We start from the raw sequence: 20,219 nt of genomic DNA, 5'->3' as shown, positions 1-20,219 counted from the left end.
CAGAGTCCATTCATATTTGGTTAATCACTGAACTGCTTTCACATTTGAAAAATATCAAAAATTACAGTTTCCACAATTTCATATCTGAAAGAAAATGACACGTACCCAGTAATTGGTGTGCTGAAAAATATCATTCGCAAAAATATGACTATCGAACAATTATACTCTTCCCCAATATAAAACTCTTCCATTATCCTCCTCCCTCTACCCCATCAACCTTCTCTCCCCCATCTCTCCTCCTCCCTCTTCTTTCCAATTTTCACGCCCCAATGTGTTTTCGTTGAATAATTGAACAATACTTGACTACTTGGAGCACCTCTCCGTGGTGTCTCACCACCAGGTTTTTGTCTAATTTTTGAACCAAAATTCTCTTTTTTTCAGGTGTTTGAACTTCTACAATGGTGGGGGTGGTCGGATGGTTCATGATGATCATTGGAGTCGTGTTGGGAGCAAGTGAGTTGGAGGGAAAACAATAAATTACTAAAAGCAACTAAAGTTCCATCAAAACACAGTGCTGAAACAGAAACGTGTTATGAGTGCATCATGGTTTTTACAAATGTGCTCCAGCGAACTTTTCGTTAGAAACTTTTTTAGTACTGTTTCTTCATTATCATTTTCCAGTACTGACTGAAAGTTGGTTAGTTTATTTGCATTATTGTACCATAGTCTTGCACCCAAAAACCATGACGTGTCATGATTTTTTGACTCCTTCCCTCCCCTTCTCCTCCTAATATCAAATTTACGGAGAATGGGTGCTTACTGGATAAACTACATGAATATTAAAGCCAGGTGGTGAGGGTGGGGAAGGAGCTTTGATTTTTGCTTTCGAATACTTGTTTCTTTTTGTTTCCAGGAGAGGCATTGATGGATGACTACGGCGAGTTTCTGCCACACATCCGGTTGGCCAAGGATTTGATGGATCCGAGGAGGTAAAATTGGGAAGGAGGGGGATTGAGATGATGGGGGATTGAAGAGTTGGAACTCTATGAAATAATTAAATGAACTATGTTTCGTAGAAAAGTTATCAACTATCTTTAATTTGTTTCAGTACTCGATCTTTGTTTCTAATCGGTATGAAGTAACGTTGATTTACATTTGTATGTTACTCAAATAATAGAATTGAAGATATCAAGTGGTAGAAAACATAGAACACGGTGTCTCGGATGAGATTGAGCGACTTGGAGGCAAATTCAATTTTTTTCAAACATCTGTTTCGTTGTGGACACACACACACACACACACACGTCGCACGTCTTTTTGAGACCAATTATGTTAAAATATGACCAAATTAAAAAAATAAAAGATAGATTTTGAATTTCTGATGTCAGCGTAGCACAATTGATTTTGGTACTCATTCCCAGACCCCGTGACATGCCAGACGGAATGCTTATCGGTTTTCATAAAAATGAGAAAAATTTCTATGCTTCAATAGGTATTTGTATACTCATCACTTTCTATATTTAGTTGGTGTGTCCTGAACTCCTTTTTTTTAATTCCAATGCAACTCATTTCAGGTACGACAGTCGTGTTCGCCCAGTGATGAACCACTCGAAACCCACAACTGTTTCGTTTTCAATGAGTCTATATCAGATTCTTTCCATTGTGAGTTCAGTTCGTTTATCATATACAATCATTCTTTACCATCACAAGTTTTACGGAAAGTACTTTTTCAGAACGAGAAACAGCAAAACGTTGATTTGAACGTTTGGGCGATTCAAAAATGGAATGATGACTTTCTGGGATGGAATCCCTATCTCTACGGGATGATTAATACAACCATACTGCCATTTGACGCAATTTGGTTGCCAGATACTTATCTCTATAACAGGTTGGTGGATTATTTTGCAGTTGACAGTTGAGGAAGAACTGACTGACAAGTTACAAATGAAACATGAAATATAAGATGCTAGAAACAGAAAAGAGATCTCAATCAACAACAAATAAATCAGAAAATGAGGTTCGGTAATGAAAAATTATTGGAACCAAAATCCAAAATTACTACCAGCCACAATCAGAAGAATATTTTCGAAACAAATTCATGACACACTGTTAAAACAGAAATATTAGGGTGTTTCATAAGTCTTTGCACTTTTTTTCAATGTACCGCCCTCTGACCCCATGACATTTTTTGGTCCTTTTTTTATTATTAACTAGTACTGTTACCCTCAAGAAACATTTCTGTTTTGGAAGTTCCCAGAACAGCGTACCATGGCAGAAGTACTCGCCAAAGATCGCAATGCTCTAAAAGGGTGTTTTTTGTTGGGATACCTCCCAGGATTTAGCGCAATGGAAACTTATCGAAATATAACCGAAACACTTGGTGAGGTCATCATATCTTGTAAAACAGCAACCACTTGGTTCAAAAACTCCAAAGAAGAGGACTACGATCTTCATGTAAAGTCTCATTCTGGTCGGCCTCGTTTAGATATCAACGATGATATCTCTGATGTCCTGGAGGATGAGCCTAGATCAAGTGTACGTGTAGTATCTTCACATACTAGACCTTCGTTCGCAACAATATTCAGACATCAGAAAGAATCTGGAAGAACAGCAGAATACGGACAAGTTATTTCTCATGAACTGACAGATTCTCAGTTGAAGCTCAGTTGTGACCTGTCGCTGTCTTTGCACAATCGGAAGCGTAGTTTCGATTGGATTCTTGATATTGTTACGGGAAATGAAAAATGGGGTCTCTATGTATACCATACAGTAAAAAGCAGGGAGTTTTGGGTAACGACGAGCCGTTGACGGACCAAAAAAGAGTGATGAATGAGAAAAAAGTGATGCTATCAGTTTGGTGGGACAGAAACGGGGTCATTTGTTACGAATTTCTTCCGGATCGTGCTACAATAACAGTCAACTTATACTGTCAACAACTCCATAAAATGATCCAATCCCATCGCTCCTCTCGCCCGGAAATCGATCATTTAGTTTTGTTGCATGACAACGCTCGCCCACCCACTGCTACAAAGACTCGCACCTTCTTAAAGGCTCGGGGAGTTGAAGTTCTACCCCACCCGCCGTATTCTTCCGACCTTGCTCTAACTGATTATCATCATTTTAGATCATTACAAAACTCGTTAGCTGGACAAAAATTTGATGATCGAAAGCAGGTGAAATCTTACCTTGATCGCTTCTTCAGCTCACAGCCGGCAGAGTTCTACGCGGCCGGTATTGCCCAACTACCACAATGTTGGCAACATGTAGTCAGTACTCATGGACAATATATAACTTCTTAGAACTTCTTTCTCATTAAGAAAAATTTGATCAAAAACTGATAGAAAAAGTGCAAAGACTTATGAAACACCCTAATATATTATTTTCAGTGTGGTAATGAATCGAGAAGAGACAGAACGATACATAAATGTGGTAGTGACGACGAACTACTGGAAAGGAGAAAAGGGAGCAGAAGTGAAGTTTATGTATCCCGCATTGTACAGAACGAGTTGTCTGTTGGATATCAGGTTGGTTTTTTTGTTTAGCAAGATTGACAACAACGGCTCGAAATGGGGCGTTTTTTTCCTGTCTGCTTGGAAAATAGTCAATTTTTGTCGAAGAGAAGTCAAACTTTCACAGAGCCTGAAGACATGATAGGAGACGCGACTTTCAAAGTTTCTATAACATATATTTAGTTTTACCCGCTTTATGACTATTCGGGACGCCCGGGACGGGGACGCGGGACGTCAAAACTTGTCCCATTTTGAGCGCTACGAGCAAAAACGTATGGAATACTAGTGATGTCAAATACTGTGGTTTTGATAATAACTTTTATTTATTTATTTATATTTATTTATTTACGATTTCGCGAATCGTGAAGAGAAAAAAGAATACAAAAAGCAATACAAGTAAATCGAAAGGTGAGACACACACAAAAATTATGATATGACCGGGCTGGTGTTACACATAATAGGACGATGGGAGACTATGATGATACAATCAAACGACATTTCAGAGACCGGGAAGGTGTGAGTTGATAGGGCCCAGCTGTTGCTAACCGATTTTGCTCAAGTCGCGGTTTACAAAGAAGTGTTTTCGAAGTTTGGTTTTAGGAGCCTTCCAGATAAATCGTGGACTCGCACGGGTTTTGCTATTAGTGGATAGTGTGAAAAAATCAGTGAGCTTTAAATCTATTTTACCAAGGAGCATCTTGCTTATAAGTTTTTTGTCTATTCCCAGTCTTCGGTCGTGGAGCGAATGGAGCCCGTATAGGTGGTTGCGTTACTCTGCTGTTTTATAGTCTGGGTCATTTACGGACATATATCTCCCTTTTTGCCTACTGTAGAGTTTTCGTGTAAAGGAGTTTTGGATGGATTCTATCATTTTTATGTCTGACTTTTTTATGGGTGCGCTAATTGATGTACCGTATACAAGAGCTGGTATGATAAATGTTTTATAGATAAGCAATATAATTATTTAGAAACAATATAATTATTTTCAGATTCTTCCCTTACGATCAACAAGCCTGTAAACTAACCATATCTTCCTGGACATCATCTAAATCAGATATCAACTACGAACCAGAATATGAATCTGTGAATATGGACAATTTCCTTCCGAATGAAGAATGGGTTGTCGTCAGTTTCAATATAAAACGAGTCGAGGAGAAGTTCGTGTGTTGTCCCGAGCCATGGGTTCTACTGGAAGCTGTTCTAGTTGTTAGACGGAAACCATTGTATTATATTGTTAATTTGGTTATACCCACTTCTGTTATCACGTTGGTCGCTGTTACTGGATTCTTCACTGCTGCTTCTACCAGTTCTGAGAGGTGAGTTGGACATAACTTCGATTTATTGAATTATTCTCTAAATTACTGTTTTTGGAAAATGTTAGAAACTGAAGATTATAATTTATTTCAATGATCCACTGATCTATGCAAAAATACGTGTAAGGGTCAAGGGGGTAATATATCAAAATGAATAGAGAAATTTAAATAAATAGAGAAATAGAGTTAATGCTATCAAATGAATTTTTCAGACGAGAAAAGCTGTCTCTTGGAATCGATTCCCTCCTTGCCATGTCCATCCTGATGATGATGGTCTCTGAACAAATGCCGACGTCATCTGATTTCGTTCCTCTCTTTGGAATATTCTATCTTTCTATAATATTCATCATATTCATTGGAACACTCTTCACAGCGTTCATTCTAAATGTTCACCTGCAAAAGATGTACGCAAAGCCAGTGTCTCCTATTGTATCATACATATTTTTTGGGAGGGTAGGTCTTAACTTTTTTGACGGGATTCCATTCTTATCTTTAGATCGCTCAGTGGCTCCGAATGCGTCCTCCAACAATGCTTTTGGAGCTGTGGAATGAGACAGGAGTGACATTTGGGAAGAAGGATAAAATGAAGGCGAAAAGGGTGGAGATGAAGAATCAGAAGATGCCAAAAGTGACGTCATCGTCTTCTGGTTTGAATCTTCTGAAATCGAATAGTGGAAGTGGGAGAGCTCCGTTGGCTGCTCCGATTAGTGCAAGGAGCTATATGTGAGTGAAGAGGAAACTGTTTCAGATGGCTGACAAGTTTTAATGTTAGTTGCAATCGAAACGTAAACTAATTTGTTATAATGCGGCTGAAGTATCAAGACCAGTATTCAAAAGTATGCCACTTACAAATCATGTCTTTGAAACAGTACACATACATCATTCTCAGTATTTATATTTTTTGTTTTCTAGTAGTTTGGTCATGTCATTTTCTTACATGTTTCAGAAGTATGGATGATATGAAACGAGAAGCAGCGAGAAGAAATTGGAGGCGACTCGTCAAGAAAATTAATTCGAATAAACAGAATGGAGTGAAAAGTGAGTACTGTTTCTGACAGGCTTGAATGTGCAAATTATTTTTCACAACTGCTTGTTCGATCCTCTGTTTCAAATAACTGCTTGTTCGATCTTCTCATGCCATTTTTAATTTTCAGATTGCGGCGGCGGTGAACGTGGACAACTCCGACAAGCCGGTCGTAAGAAAGTGCCATCAGCCATATCAGTCCCACACGGGGAACCTGGTCCTCTGATGCTCAGTGCATCTGCAATTTCAGCGTTTTCAGTGACAGGGGATTCAACTATTCTGGAGAGCAAGTTGAAGAGGAGGTGAGATTATTTCTGTAGATCGATTTCCGGTTGCCAATGAATTAGTGTTAGATGAAGATGAACTGAGATATCGAAAAAAAAAAACGAATACTAGTGAGCACATAGTTGGATACCGTTTCTTGTTACGACTATGAAAAGGGAAAAATTAACTTTCATTTCGGGAGATACTGTGATGATGACTAAGGATGATGATTTGATACCGTTTCTTATTAAGGTTGTAAAACAAAAAAAATTAACTTTAATTAATGAATTTATTGTTACTAAATTGACTCATTTTTTTGTAGTTTCGGAAACAACTTAATTTAAAAAATTCATAGATTTCATAGTTTAGTAATCACCACTACAAAACACCCTAAATTTCAGATACGCCCTGGAGTGGGAATACCTGGCCTCGGTGCTGGACCGTGTCCTTCTAATCGTCTTCTCATTGGTCGTATTCACTGTGACATCAGTCATGATCCTGGTAGGAGAAGCTATGCATTTGTCATACGAGCTTGCCGCTAAGGAGTTCTAATCCTCACAACACACACATCCCTTATTTCAATTCGTCCTGTCCAAGTGTCGCTTCTTTAAACCATTTTTCGTTCGTTTCATTACTCCCCGATCCCTCTCGTTTCTCTAGTTGATAACATCTTTTTTGTACTTGTCCAACGTTTTGTGTGCTTCTTTTATTCCCTTTGAAATGCTTTGATTGCTACTGCTGATGCTTGTTTTCTTGTCTGTATTCACTTTTCAATTTATATTAATAACAAAATAAAGTGTCATTGAGAACAAGTGATTGTGAGTTGAAGTCGTTGTGGTAACTTGTATAAAAATTCAGTAGAAAATTTTGTCGGGTGGAAATGAGTTTGATTAATTAGATCCCCTTTGTTTCGTGAGTCTAGCTACCATGTCCTTGTAAAGTTCATTTTCGAAATAAGTCGTAGAATATTCCAATTAAAAGTCAAGTATTATGTATATCAAAATAATGAAACACAAATCCATATTTTCAGGATCTCAAAATAATCCACTGGCTTGTCTATGGAACCATTGCTGAGCATAACGATGGGAGCTGAAAATAAACTTTTGTGTGATTTCTTTCAATGTTTCAATATGTTGATTTGTATGGCTGATACATTATGGGTACATTCTCATTTGGACATTTGGTTTTTCCGTATAGTAAAAATAATAGTTCGTGTTGCTGAAAAATTTCTGTGCGCGTGAAGTTAAAGCACAAACCTATTTAGTGTATATTTTCATAGCTCATCATACTTTTTTTTTTAACAAAGCTGATACATTTACATTAATTTCGGTTTCAAATAATACTTGAATAATTACTCCAGGAAAGCTAATTTGCTTGAATTTTCAATGATGATTGATTCAACTTATAACTAATTACAATAATGAGAGGGAGCGGGGTTTTTTATTTTCATTGTTCCCTTTTTCGGTTTGTAGCAAAATTTATCATTATAGCAAACTGATGTATACTTTCTCATTGTCAGTCAAAAAATACTCAGTGAACAAGTAAGCTGTCAATCGATTCTTTGTATGTAGTCCGTTTTTTTATTATACTTCGAACCTACTAATTTCCTCGTTTTTAACCGAACAAAATATTCAGTACGTGAAACAGTGAAGCAGTATTCACGGAATAACCAATACAAATTTATTATCATATGTGTTATACGTTCAATCTTTATACAATCACTGAACGAAGAACAATTAGGCAAATCAAAAAACACACCCACCAATCAACAATTGAAAATAAAAAAAATATTATGATAATGAAAATAGTGATAAAAGAAGAAAGTTGAAAATGAGTGCTGACGAGTTTTCTTAGCTATGAGAATATAACAATAAATATTATCTTCAATATATAGCTAGACAGAATGGATTCTCAATTCATGAAGATTCTGCTAGGAATGTAGGAGAATAGATAGAACTCCAACAAGACCAAACCGTATGCTTAACAATCGAAACGTAAAAGTAACCGGATATATCATCAAAAGGAAACATTCTATTAATGAAAATATACTGGTTGGGCGAACTGGGAAAAAGGGATTAAAATTTTGAAGACCGGAGGAAATTGGGAAGAGCATGAAACATTGAAGGATGATGAGCAGTGGTGGACAAGCTTACGATTTTCGATTTTGACCTAAAACAGTAATACGGTTTATGTGGTATCAAACAAATGTGTTTTGCTTTTGAGTACCACTAGAAGTTTTCTTTGTTGTTGATCATCATTTCCTCCATATCTTCAACAATTTCCTTGATGTGATACTCCTCTTCTTTCCAATTCTCCTTCATTTCCTCATTCTTAATACCATCAGCTTCTTTCATGTAGATCTCGAAATATTCTTCGATCCGACAACTCTTGTACGGATCAACCACCATTTCCTCAGCTCGTCTCTTCCTGTCATGTTCACGTTGCTTTTCGATGGCGAGTGCTTGATCGATACTCAATTCTGGATGAGATTTCTGAAAAGGAATTTAAGGATTAATCGTTATGAACTAAAAAAGCTTCTCTACCATGAAAAACAACACATACCACAAGCTCCTTTGCGTATTTCATTAGTTTCTCTGATCCAATTTGAATGGTTGGTTCATTTTTCCATACCTTCAGACTCTTGCTTGAGGAGTTTTTTGGCCGAAATTTCAGACCATTTGGCTCTTTTCTCTGAACCTTGGTGGGTTTCGGTTCATTCCTTCCAGCCAAGAACTTGGTCATGTTGCGAAGTTCGTAGTCTGAAAATTACGAAACAATTATAAGTCAAGACGAAATTTGGTTAAGTATAAAACAAAAGTAGTGATAAAATATACGGTTTTAAGAAATTATGAAACAGAAAGATACTTTAAAAACTTTTTCAATCAAAAACCCTAAAATTATTGATTGTCCTTTATTTATGGCAGACCACACAAGGCCAAAAAAAGGACACTAGAAAATGAGAGAGTGCGACACTGCTACACAAACCCGTGAAGTGTCGGGCCACAGTGTACACAGGGTCAGTTAGTGAGTTTTACGGGAACACATCAGTGGGAGGCGTAGGGTACGCAACTGATTTGAATTTTCCGAGTTGCGTTGCGTGAGCGTCGCGGTTTATATTATAGATTTGACAAACAAACGAAAAATTGTTGGCACTCAACAATATCTTTTTTGGTACCGTGTCTCTTGGTTCTAACCGTTGTGCGACGGAGCGCGTCTCCCCGAGCGTACGCATCGCACTGCTGTCTTGGCAAACTTTTATAAAAGTTCTCTGCTTTTTTTCATCTTTTCTTTTTTTGTGAGTTCAGTATAATTATGACATTAATTCTTTACCACCACGGAAAAACTTTTTCCAGAACGAAAAACAGCAAAATGTCGACTTGAACGTTTGGGCGATTCAGAAATGGAATGATGATTTTCTGTGATGGAATCCTTATCTCTATGGGATTATCAATACAACCATACTGCCATTTGGCGCAATATGGTTACCGGATGCTTATCTCTATAACAGGTGGGGGATTTTTTTTCAATTGTGGAAATACTGACAAGTAAAATATCATACGCTAGAACCTATAAAACAGACTTGCAAGATTCCGGGCCGGCCCGCCGGGCCGAGAAAGCTCCGGCCCGGCCCGGCCCGGTCGGCCCGGATTTGAATTTTTGAACTTTTTTCACTACAATTTTTTGTCCAAAAATTTATTTTCTGAAAATTTTTCATATTTTTCCTCAAGTATATTTTTCAAAAACCTTCGAAGCCTACAAAAAATTGTTTTTAAAAAATATTTTTCAAAAAAAATCGGGAAATTTTCGAAAAAAAAATTTGAATTTTTTTCAGTACTGAACTTCCGGGCCGACCGGGCCGGGCCGGGCCGGGCCGGGCCGGGCCCTGGAAATTTTCATTCCGGCCCGGCCCGGCCCGGCCCGGCCCGGCCCGTTGCAAGTCTGCTATAAAACAACGTCCAATGAATCAGAAAACAAAATTCAGAAATAAAAAAACGTCAAAACGGAAAATGTTGACTTAATTTTGTTTGAAATTGATTCGAGAAAATCAAAACTTTATTCTTCCAGTGTGGTAATGAATCGAGAAGAGACAGAACGATACATAAATGTGGTGGTGACAACGAACTACTGGAAAGGAGAAAAGGGAGCAGAAGTGAAGTTTATGTATCCCGCATTGTACAGAACTAGTTGTCTGTTGGATATCAGGTAGGCTTATTTTGCAGCAATAGCATGCGCGACACTAGTAATCTTCAGCATTGTGGTTTTGATAATAACTTTTAGAAACAGTAAAACATTTTCAGATTCTTCCCTTACGATCAACAAGCATGTAAACTAACCATATCTTCCTGGACATCATCTAAATCTGATATCAACTACGAACCAGAATATGAATCTGTGAATATGGACAATTTCCTTCCAAATGAAGAATGGGTTGTCGTCAGTTTCAATATAAAACGAGTCGAGGAGAAGTTCGTGTGTTGTCCCGAGCCATGGGTTCTACTGGAAGCTGTTCTAGTTGTTAGACGGAAACCATTGTATTATACCAGTCGGTTAACGCAGCCTAACGGCTGCTCAACCTCCTTCTCTACACCACCATTCTGGGTGTTACAGCGCCTGCGGCGCTTCTCAAATGTTTTAGTCTATCGAGGTCTCAGAATTCTCTGCTACTCCTGGATTGTATAACTTCTCCACCTGTCAGTAGTTTTTGTTAACTAACAGAGTTGAGAGGAATTCCGCCTTCCGCCTTCCGCTTTATGGTTTCCGCCTTCCGCCATTTCAACTTTTTCTCCGCCTGGTAGTGAACAGTTAAACTTGCTCTTCAAGAATCGAGTGATCTTTCAATTATCAATTTTAAGTTTCGACATCTGTGATCACAAATCAGAATTACCTCTTGAGTAGTATTAGCTCGGCACAGCACTTGCAACTGTGATGCACCGAAATCCCTTTGAAACTTTTTTTTTCTCTGAGTCTCTCAATTTCGCACACTATTTTCTTTGGTTGCGGTAGAGCGCAGTTGTAAGAAGTTTGCCGTGATGATATTCTTTCATTCAGTATACTCCTAGTAAGCTTCTGGGAGTTCTTCACGGTTTTTTTCGGCTTGAGACTGTGAAACCTTTACCTAAATCATTTTGCTGAAATTTGGTCAACTATGTTTCTCCCCATTCGAATATGCTTTTACTGAAGCTTAGGAATTTGGAGCATTTCCTATTCACATCTTCAAAAGTTCGGTTAAACTATTCTTTTGAAGTTTTTGACTTATCGGCGGCGATGCCGTCTCCCTCCCCCAAATTCGTTCAAGATTTTTTTCATATACACGGAAATCTTCTTCTTAGTTTGGTTTGATCCAAAAAGTTCTGCTTTCTAAATGTTTCACTGTTCGGCGGCGATGCGGCCTCTCTTCTCTGGAATACTTCGAAAGTAAAACTATTTTACATATTTCTAAGTTCAAAAGTTAAAGAACCATTTTATTCAATCTATTATTTCGATCCTTCCCATTTTTACCTAAAAGCGTTTCATAAAAGCTGACAAAAATTTATAAGGAAACATAGACAGATCAAGTTGAAACGCGTCCTTCACGATGCACAAATCAATCATCTCCCAAGATCATCAGATCATCTACTACTACGTCTTAACCATCAGAAAATTATGTACTTCTGATCCTGACAGACTTCATTTGTGTCAAGAAGTTTCTGGAATTTTTCGGATTTTTGGCAGGATAACAATCACCTTCTGAAAGTGCAAACAGATCTGTTGAATATTATCTAACCTCTACTTCAACATCTGACTCGCCTCGTTCACATCTGACCCGAGATTTTTAGTACAAACTTTTCAAAACCTTTAAAAATTTGAAGAAATGAAGTCTTTTGTAGAATGAAAAAGTTCTATAACTTTTTTCCCCGTGAACTCCTATTTCCCTATTTCGGAAATAAAAGCCAATGAAAGGCTTAAAAACCACGTTTTTTTCACGTGGTAACCTAATTTAGAACTATTCTGACTAAAAAAATAGACGGGCATCATCAGGGACAAATTTCCAATCGATCTGTGTAAGCTTCATTTAAAACGGTTCAGTACAGAGGGAGCTAGAGTCGGCGACAAAGGTACAGACAAACGGATCTGCTGAATATTATTAGTAAAGATTGTTAATTTGGTTATTCCCATTTCTATCACGTTGGTTGCTGTTACTGGATTCTTTACTGCTGCTTCTACCTTAATATGGACGAAGAATTGAATTATTCTCTGGATCACTGTTTTTGGGAAATGTTGGAAACTGAAGATAAATTATTTTTCATTGATTCATTATTCTGTGGTTCAAAAGTACGTGGATAGCAGGGCTGGGCAAATTATTTGAATTCTTGTTTTGAATGTTTGATATCTTTGGTGAAAATTGACCACTCTGTTCAAAACTTTCTCGGCTGTTTTTCTTCAATTCTTACAATTCTTACCAATTCTTACATTTGGTGACTGATTTCAATAAACAAGGTTGTGCGGTCACGGTGAACTCAAATAGTTTGCCCAGCTCTGGTGAAAGGGGCAACGCGGTTAAAAACTTAGTAAATAGAGAAATAGAATTGATGTATTCAACTAAAAATTTCAGACGAGAAAAGCTGTCTCTCGGAATCGATTCCCTCCTTGCCATGTCTATCTTGATGATGATGGTCTCTGAACAAATGCCGACGTCATCTGACTTCGTTCCTCTCTTCGGAATATTCTATCTTTCAATTATATTCATCTTCTGGATTGAATCTTCTGAAGTCGAATAGTGGAAGCAGAAGAGCTCCGTTGGCTGCTCCGTGCGATATGTGAGTGGAGAGGAAATTGTTTTAGATGGTTGGCAAGTTGTAATGTATTGAATTAGTCACAATAAGTAATTATTTCAAAAACCAAATTAAGGTTTCTTAATTCCATCAAAACTCAAATGATTTTTTGAAACGATAAACGGCCAATCAGACAATCGTTTTATTTTTGACAGACTTGTTTCAGTACTATGTGATTAAGAAAATACTCAAAAGTATGCCGCACATACAAATCATGTTTTTGAAACAGTACATTCCGTTTCTCAGTAGTGATCAGTTGTCTTGTTGTTAGTCAATATCAATGCAATTATTGCAGGAGTATGGTTGACATTGGAGGCGACTCGTCAAGAAAATTAATTCTAATAAAAGAATGGAGTGAAAAGTGAGTACTGTTTCTAACATTCTTGAATATTCAAACTTTAAAAAAATAGTTGCTGATTCCAATTTGAGCATTGTTTGAGTGCTCGAATAACTTGTTTGACCAAATAATGTTTGAATTTTTTCAAATAATTTAATTAACCAAACAAACATCACAAGAACTTCGAATAATTTAAATAATCAAACAAATAATTTGCCCAGCCCTGGTGTTGATGTCACTTTTAACTCCCAGATTGCGGCGGTGGCGAACGTGGACAACTCCGACAAGCTGATCGTAAGAAAGTTCCTGCAGCCATATCAGTTCCACGCGGGGAACCTGGTCCTCTGATGCTCAGTGCATCTGCAATTTCAGCGTTTTCATTGACAGGGGATTCAACTATTGTGGAGAGGAGGAAGTGAGAGCATTTCTGTAGTTTGGTTTTTTAGAAGCTGTAAGTGAACAAATCAATTGATACCGTTTCTTGTTAAGGTTATGAAACGGGAAAAATTAACTTGCATTAATCCATTCTTACTTAAATAATTATTTTTGCTCTTTCAGAATAACATAATCACAAAATTCATAAAATCCATTGTTTCGTTCTTTAGTTGCCGGTGGCAAGGTATCCTCAGAACCCTGTAGTCTCCGAGTCCTCACAATAAATACGCAACGACACTCCGCCAAAGGCTCACGCGCCTACCGTAACCTCAGCGCGTCAGTTCACGTGGACACGTGTACTCCACGTGGCAACAAGTAGTTTTTGGAGTCGGTTGGCTTTCAGAGTTAGTTCTAGTTTTAGCGTTGGTGCTGTTCCTTTGTTTTGTAAGTTTATCGCTCTCTTATTGTATTTTCTAGCAATAAAGTAAATTTATTGTAAGAAACTGTGCATTTGTCGTCTTATTTTATCTGGACCCTATCACCCCGTATTCGTACGCGGGCTACTCTTTCCATATCTCCCTAAATTTTAGATACGCCCTGGAATGGGAATACCTGGCCTCGGTGCTGGACCGTGTCCTTCTAATCGTCTTTTCATTGGTCGTATTCACTGTGACATCAATCATGATCCTGGTAGGAGAAGCTATGCATTTGTCATACGAGCTTGCCGCTAAGGAGTTCTAATCTTTTTTTTTTTTTCGTTTTTTCCTGTCTTCTTGACGTTGTTTTTTCAATTCGTAACGCTTGATCGGCACTCAAATCAGGAAAAGAATTCAAGGATTACTCATTATGAACTAATATCGGATTCTCTAAAAAACCAACATTTACAGTCAGCTGTTCCGCATGTTTCATCAATTTATCCGCTCCACAATGAACCGATACTTTGTTTTTCCACACTTTCCGACTTTTGATCGAGGTGTTTATCGCTCGAAACTTCAAACCATTTCGCTCTATTGCCGGAGTCTTGGTTGATTTCTTTTCTTGCTTTTTATATATGACCTTGGTCATTTTGATGAGGCTGTAGTCTGAAAATTATCTAAACTTGAGGAGTTAACTATTACCAATTTGGAGTTTGGACCAAATTTTGGACTATAGAACAAGTGACGTAAAAAAGTTACGGTTTTAGGAAACCAGTCGGTTCACGTCGCCTAACGGCGACTAAACCTCCTTTTCTACACCACCCTTCTAGGGGTTACAGCGCCTGCGGCGCTTCCCAAACGGTTCAGACTATTGAGGTTTCCGAAGTCTCTCCAACTTCTGGATAATGTAAAATCTATGTTTTTCTGATGCGATTTCGATCCCTTACTCCTCTATTTGTTTTAAATCTGGCGATAAGAAAAAATCTTTCGCGTGTCTACATGGGTTCGAACCAACGGCTCTATTCCAGTTTAGATGTCCTTTAAAAACTCAAACGTCCCTTGAAACACTTAAACGTCCTTTCAAAAGTTTAGACGTCCCAAAAAACGTTTAAACGTCCCATAAAATGTTTAGACGTCCCTTGAAGCCCGAAAATTTTGTTTTAAATAATTAGACGTCCCAAAAAACATTCAGACGTCCCAAAAAAATATTTAGACGTCCCTTGAACACTTTCAGTGGCTTTATTGTTGAAGGGACGTCTAAACATTTTTTGGGACGTTTAAATGTTTTTTGGGACGTCTGAATGTTTTTTGGGACGTCTAATTATTTAAAACAAAATTTTCGGGCTTCAAGGGACGTCTAAACGTTTTTTGGGACGTCTAAATGTTTTTTGGGACGTCTAATTATTTTTGAACATATTTGGGATCCGAAAGGACGTTTAAATGTTTCAAAGGACGTCTAAGTGTTTCAAGGGACGTCTAAGTGTTTTTTGGGACGTTCAAGTTTTCAAAGGACATCTAAACTGGAATAGAGCCGAACCAACTGACTACAGTCAACGTTGCCCAACTTGCCAGATCTGATGCAGCAAAGAACCGACCTTCGTCATTTGAAATTCGAACTTGGATTTGAAATGTAGCGCCTCGTAATATGAACAAACTGGATCCATGCTTCTGATATAGTGAGGATCTGGTTGTGCATCAGTACCAACCACTCCGAGAATAGCTCCCTTACGTATCGACTTCCGAACTCGATGTGGTCTGCCTGACTGTTTCGCTTGAGTTACACACGCTCTGGTGGTGTTGGCTCTTGTTCTTCTTGCCGTCACATCATGAGCTCTTCTGGTCGTCTGGTAGCTGCCCGGGAAATCATTAAAGCCCGTCTAGATCTCGTTTGATCTTCGAACTCATTTTTCCTGCTGATTTCCATTTGTTTGGTATTGGTTCTGATATTTCTCGACTGCTCAGTGTCAGACTGTGGAGATCGTCGGACTGATACCATCAGCCACTATTTTAAACCTCAAAGATAGTAAAGATCCTGACTATCTTGGATGCCGGATAGCACGGCCCGAAGTCTCCTTTTTGTCGATGTTTTTCACAGACTCCATCAGCTGAGTGCCCTCGATCGCTCACATCTGAATTCTGTCGACATGTCAACAACATTTGCTATGGAATTCTGACAATCTTGATTTCGGATAGCAGTCTTTTTGTCGTTTTTCTTCACCGATTCTTGTGTCATGAGTTGAGTGTCCTCTAGCCCATTAATTCCTCCGAGCTCCACGCTACCATCCGATTCTGTTCTTATCTACCCTACCCATTTGACTTCGACCATTCGACCTGATACCCAGACGATCTCGAAACCGTCGTACAACATCCGAGATGGAGGTGGTATCACCGGGAACAAAAAAAGCAGCACCATAAGCATTCAGTGAATTGTCGGCGGGAACAGTAGTAGTTGGAGAGAGTAACGCCATGACGGGAAAAAGAAAATAATAACTATCAGCTATTTGAAAAAACGGGATTCACGTGGTTCCATGTCGGGACTACACGCAACTTCCGCTAATCTCTATATTTTATACGAACAAAATAAGCGGAGCAAAAACAGTGGTAAGAAGAATGTAAATGCTATTAGCACCGCACGCTTCTTATAACCTCGCTCTACCGGAACCCAAAAAAGTGTGTGAAATTGAGAGTCTCAGAGAAAAACATACATTTATCAAGGGCGTTTCAGTGGAGCGCAGTTGCAGGAACTATGCCGAGCCAATAGCCAAAACGGCTATTAACACTTTCTTTTAAATGAGCACCCATATGTATCCAAAATGAATCCCATCTCCCTTCACCTGTGTCCAGAAAATTGCCATTTCTTTTTCAGATATCAATCTGGAAACAAACGACACGGTTGGAAATCTCTAGTTTTCTGAATCAGATGATAATAGCACATCTTTCTCATAGTCCCTTTTGGAGAACAGTCCGTATTTCTTTGTGACGTAGTTCTCACTGGAAACAGGCTGCACATTCGGAAACCTCTATATTTTCCCAATCTATCAACAAAAAAATCAAAAAACTTTTCTTGGCACGCGGGATCGAACTTAAAACTAACTGTAGTCAACGTTGCTTAACTTGCCAGATCGGACGCGGCGACACGTCAACCCTTACTATGCGGCCACGGAAAATGCATTCTAAAGAAATGAAAGAAATGGCGACCCTTCGGTCGACAGTTTCACGTGTTCATTCCCCTATGCTTTATCAGTGTTTTTGGCTCAGAAGGCGTCATTTTGAGATTTTTGAAAAAAGAAAAAGACGGGCATCATGCGGGGGAAATTTCTGATCTTTTGGTCCAACTTCAAAGAAAATCGGTCCAGTAGGAAGGCCTGTAGGATCGGCGACACACACACAAACATACAGAATCTGGTGTTTGTTAATAGTAAAGATTATGGAACAGCAAAAACGGGCGCTAGTAGAGTTGTGGAACTTTTCAATCGAAAACCTTAAAATTATTGATTCTCCTTTATTTATTGTAGACAGACCATTAACACATATAAGGCCAAAAAGGAACACTAGAAAATGAGAGAGCGCGAGACAGTTATGCAAACCCGTGAGGTGTCGGGACACAGGGTACGCTGGGCCAGCTAATGTGTTCTATAGCAGTGCTAGCGTACAGATTTGCATTTTTTTGTGTCGCGTCGCGGTTTACATTTAATTTTTGACAAATAAACGTAAAAATTCTTGACAATCAGCCAAATCTTTTTCGGCACCGTGCCAACCGTTGTGCGACGGGGCGCATTTCCGCGGCTTTATGCATTGCACTGCAGTGCAGGAGGAATACGACTATTGAAGTATTGTAAGAGGTAGGCACCTTGCCGATTTTGCAGTTCTTATTAGCTATCAAAGATACTTAAACTGCAAGCGCTTTTGTTGTGTACAATGAGTTGATCAGAGAAGGGGTCTGAACTTTTGAGAATGATAAACCGATAAAAAAATAAAAGAAAAATATGCTAACAACATAACAATTGAATCGAGAAAAACAACAAAACGTTTACTGCGTATGAAAAGAAATGAAGTCATTAGAATAGTGTCAAACTTGTTCAACCACACAGCAAAATATGAAACGAAAAAGAAACTTGTGGGTGTGTTATAACAGTAATTAATGTATTCTGAATTCAAGAGGTGTTCTAAACGGATCAGTAACTGCACAAAAACTGAGCAGTCCGAAGGATGGAAGAAATGTCGTGATCAATTCCAAACAACATGGAACTGGTATTTATAAGAATACCAGTCGGTTTACGTCGCCTAACGGCGACTAAACCTCCTTCCCTACACCACCCTTCTCAGTTTTACAGCGCCTGCGGCGCTTCTTAGCTGAGCCGTCCGTTTCGACAAAGCACAATTATAAAATCTCTCTTTTTCAGACTCAAATTCTACAAACTTTCTCAATGACTTTTTCTATCCTGATCGAATATGGAATTTAGAATGATCTGTTTTTGAATTTTCGAATTTGAACTTTCTTCCTATGTTTTCCTTATTTCGAAACAATCTTACAGAAGAACGTGAACTTGATAACTCTTCTCTCTTTCCCTCCCCAAAAGGGGAGTGATCATACCCTTCTCGGAATATGGCAGACTAAGACCATATGTTTTTACTAAAGTTCAAGAAATTGAAGACTTTTCTATTTAAATCTTCAAAAAATGAATTCAAAGTATTCTTCCTGAAGTTTTTGACTGATCGGCGGCCATGCCGCCTCCCTTCTCGGAATATGGCAGACTAAGACGGTGTTTTAACGAACTCTCATCCTAGAATTCATTTTTTTAGGTAGCCGAGCAACGACAATGTTGCTTATTCACAAAACACCATCACTACTTGAGTAGCATTCTTCATTTATTTGAACATCTTGTTGGTAATTTCGTTAGTTGAAAAGTCCGTTCCAGCAGAGCACCATTGTAAATTCTCTCAATGACTTTTTCTATCCTGACGGAATATGGAATTTAGAATGAGCGGTTTTTGAACCTCCCTCAAAAGCGAGTAATAATTCAGATCTCAGTATTTTTTACTGATCGGCGGCGATGCCGCCTCTCTCCTCCCTCCTCCAAGTATGGCGAAATGAAACTATAAGTTTTAACTAACCCATAGGGTCGCTGAAAACGTCATCGATTAGGCGCGATCTAAGCCCGAACCTTATGATACGTAACAGAGAAAAAAGGGTTTCCCGGTTCCTTTCTTTTTTACTTTTTATACTGTATGAAACTTTTCTTTTTTTGTAAGTAGTTTTTGTTGACTCTGAGCAGTCCGTTCCGTAACATAATCCCTTCTTCTCTAATAGAAACTCATAAATCTTCTCAGTGATTTTTACCCTAAATTGATCGGAACTATTTTAAAAGACTCTTTCAGAAAGAACAGAAATTTGGTAACTTTGCTTTTTTTCGAACGGGAAGGGATCATTGAAATATCAATTTTCGATTTTGGACTGATCGGCGGCGATGCCGCCTCCGTCCTCTAAATATGGCACACTATGATAATTTTTAACGAATCTTCATCCTAGAATTTACATTTTTGAAGGTAACCGTGCTACAAAAAATTCCTTATTTACAAATCACCATCACTTTTTTTGTAGTATTCTTTTTTCGGGAGTTTTGCACTTTTTGATTATTATCATTCAAAAGAGCAAATTCGAAACAATCGGGGTGCAAATTTATAGAGAATTCTCAAGGCACACGGAAAGTCAAATCCCTTGTTCGAAATTCGGAGTTCCTATACTCTTCTTCAAAAAATGCACTTTTTTTGCACTATTTTTTTGAGTTTTTTGTTTTGAAGCTGCGGACAAAACTCTTATTGTAAACTGCCATCAGCTTTTGACACGGTTTTTGTAGGATTCTAATTTTTGAACACCGTCAAAGTTGCTACTCAATCACCCATTATGAATCATAGCGGTGTGAACAGTGTCAAAAGATTGATGCAGATAATCACTTGACCCTTTTGATCTACGAAATCTTTACCGGAAAGAAGTTATATACAACTTTCATATATTGGCTGTCTATGTTCTTTTCAAAACAAAAAACCAAAAAAGATTTCCGACCTGGAGGGAACGAACTCACCACCTTGTGCGAGGGTGTCATATGTGTAGACCGCTACACTAAATATGCGCGGCCGGGCGCTCTCGAGAGTGCAGTTAAGAAACACCGAGTCAGTAATATTAGGTTGATATTTTGATCTTTCTACCACCCTGTCGGGACACACCTTT

General features: G+C 38.4%; 4 protein-coding genes across 4 annotated transcripts; 3 read left to right on the top strand and 1 right to left on the bottom strand.

The window, feature by feature from the left end:
* Positions 1-864: 864 nt before the first annotated feature.
* On the top strand, positions 865-1,859 carry GCK72_012626 (uncharacterized protein; the record flags this gene model as incomplete). The annotated part of the gene is made up of 3 exons (XM_053729260.1): positions 865-929; positions 1,515-1,602; positions 1,674-1,859. The coding sequence occupies 3 exons, from the start codon at positions 865-867 to the stop codon at positions 1,857-1,859; spliced, it is 339 nt and encodes a 112-aa protein (XP_053584032.1).
* Positions 1,860-3,333: 1,474 nt separating this feature from the next.
* Positions 3,334-6,602, top strand: GCK72_012625 (uncharacterized protein; the record flags this gene model as incomplete). Its single annotated transcript, XM_053729259.1, has 7 exons — positions 3,334-3,464; positions 4,439-4,765; positions 4,975-5,215; positions 5,259-5,485; positions 5,709-5,800; positions 5,917-6,088; positions 6,452-6,602. 7 exons carry the CDS (start codon positions 3,334-3,336, stop codon positions 6,600-6,602), a joined length of 1,341 nt encoding a protein of 446 aa, XP_053584031.1.
* A 1,676-nt stretch (positions 6,603-8,278) lies between these two features.
* On the bottom strand, positions 8,279-8,792 carry GCK72_012624 (uncharacterized protein; the record flags this gene model as incomplete). The annotated part of the gene is made up of 2 exons (XM_053729258.1): positions 8,279-8,542; positions 8,613-8,792. The coding sequence occupies 2 exons, from the start codon at positions 8,790-8,792 to the stop codon at positions 8,279-8,281; spliced, it is 444 nt and encodes a 147-aa protein (XP_053584030.1).
* Positions 8,793-10,122: 1,330 nt separating this feature from the next.
* Positions 10,123-14,315, top strand: GCK72_012623 (uncharacterized protein; the record flags this gene model as incomplete). Its single annotated transcript, XM_053729257.1, has 4 exons — positions 10,123-10,253; positions 10,349-10,593; positions 13,452-13,614; positions 14,165-14,315. 4 exons carry the CDS (start codon positions 10,123-10,125, stop codon positions 14,313-14,315), a joined length of 690 nt encoding a protein of 229 aa, XP_053584029.1.
* Between the last annotated feature and the right edge of the window lie 5,904 nt (positions 14,316-20,219).

The sequence above is a fragment of the Caenorhabditis remanei genome, chromosome IV (genome assembly GCF_010183535.1).
Source record: "Caenorhabditis remanei strain PX506 chromosome IV, whole genome shotgun sequence".
In the NCBI taxonomy this organism is placed as follows: Eukaryota; Metazoa; Nematoda; class Chromadorea; order Rhabditida; family Rhabditidae; genus Caenorhabditis; species Caenorhabditis remanei.
The sequence above is the reverse complement of the archived record's forward strand: the minus strand, read 5'-3'. Positions and strand labels throughout refer to the sequence as shown.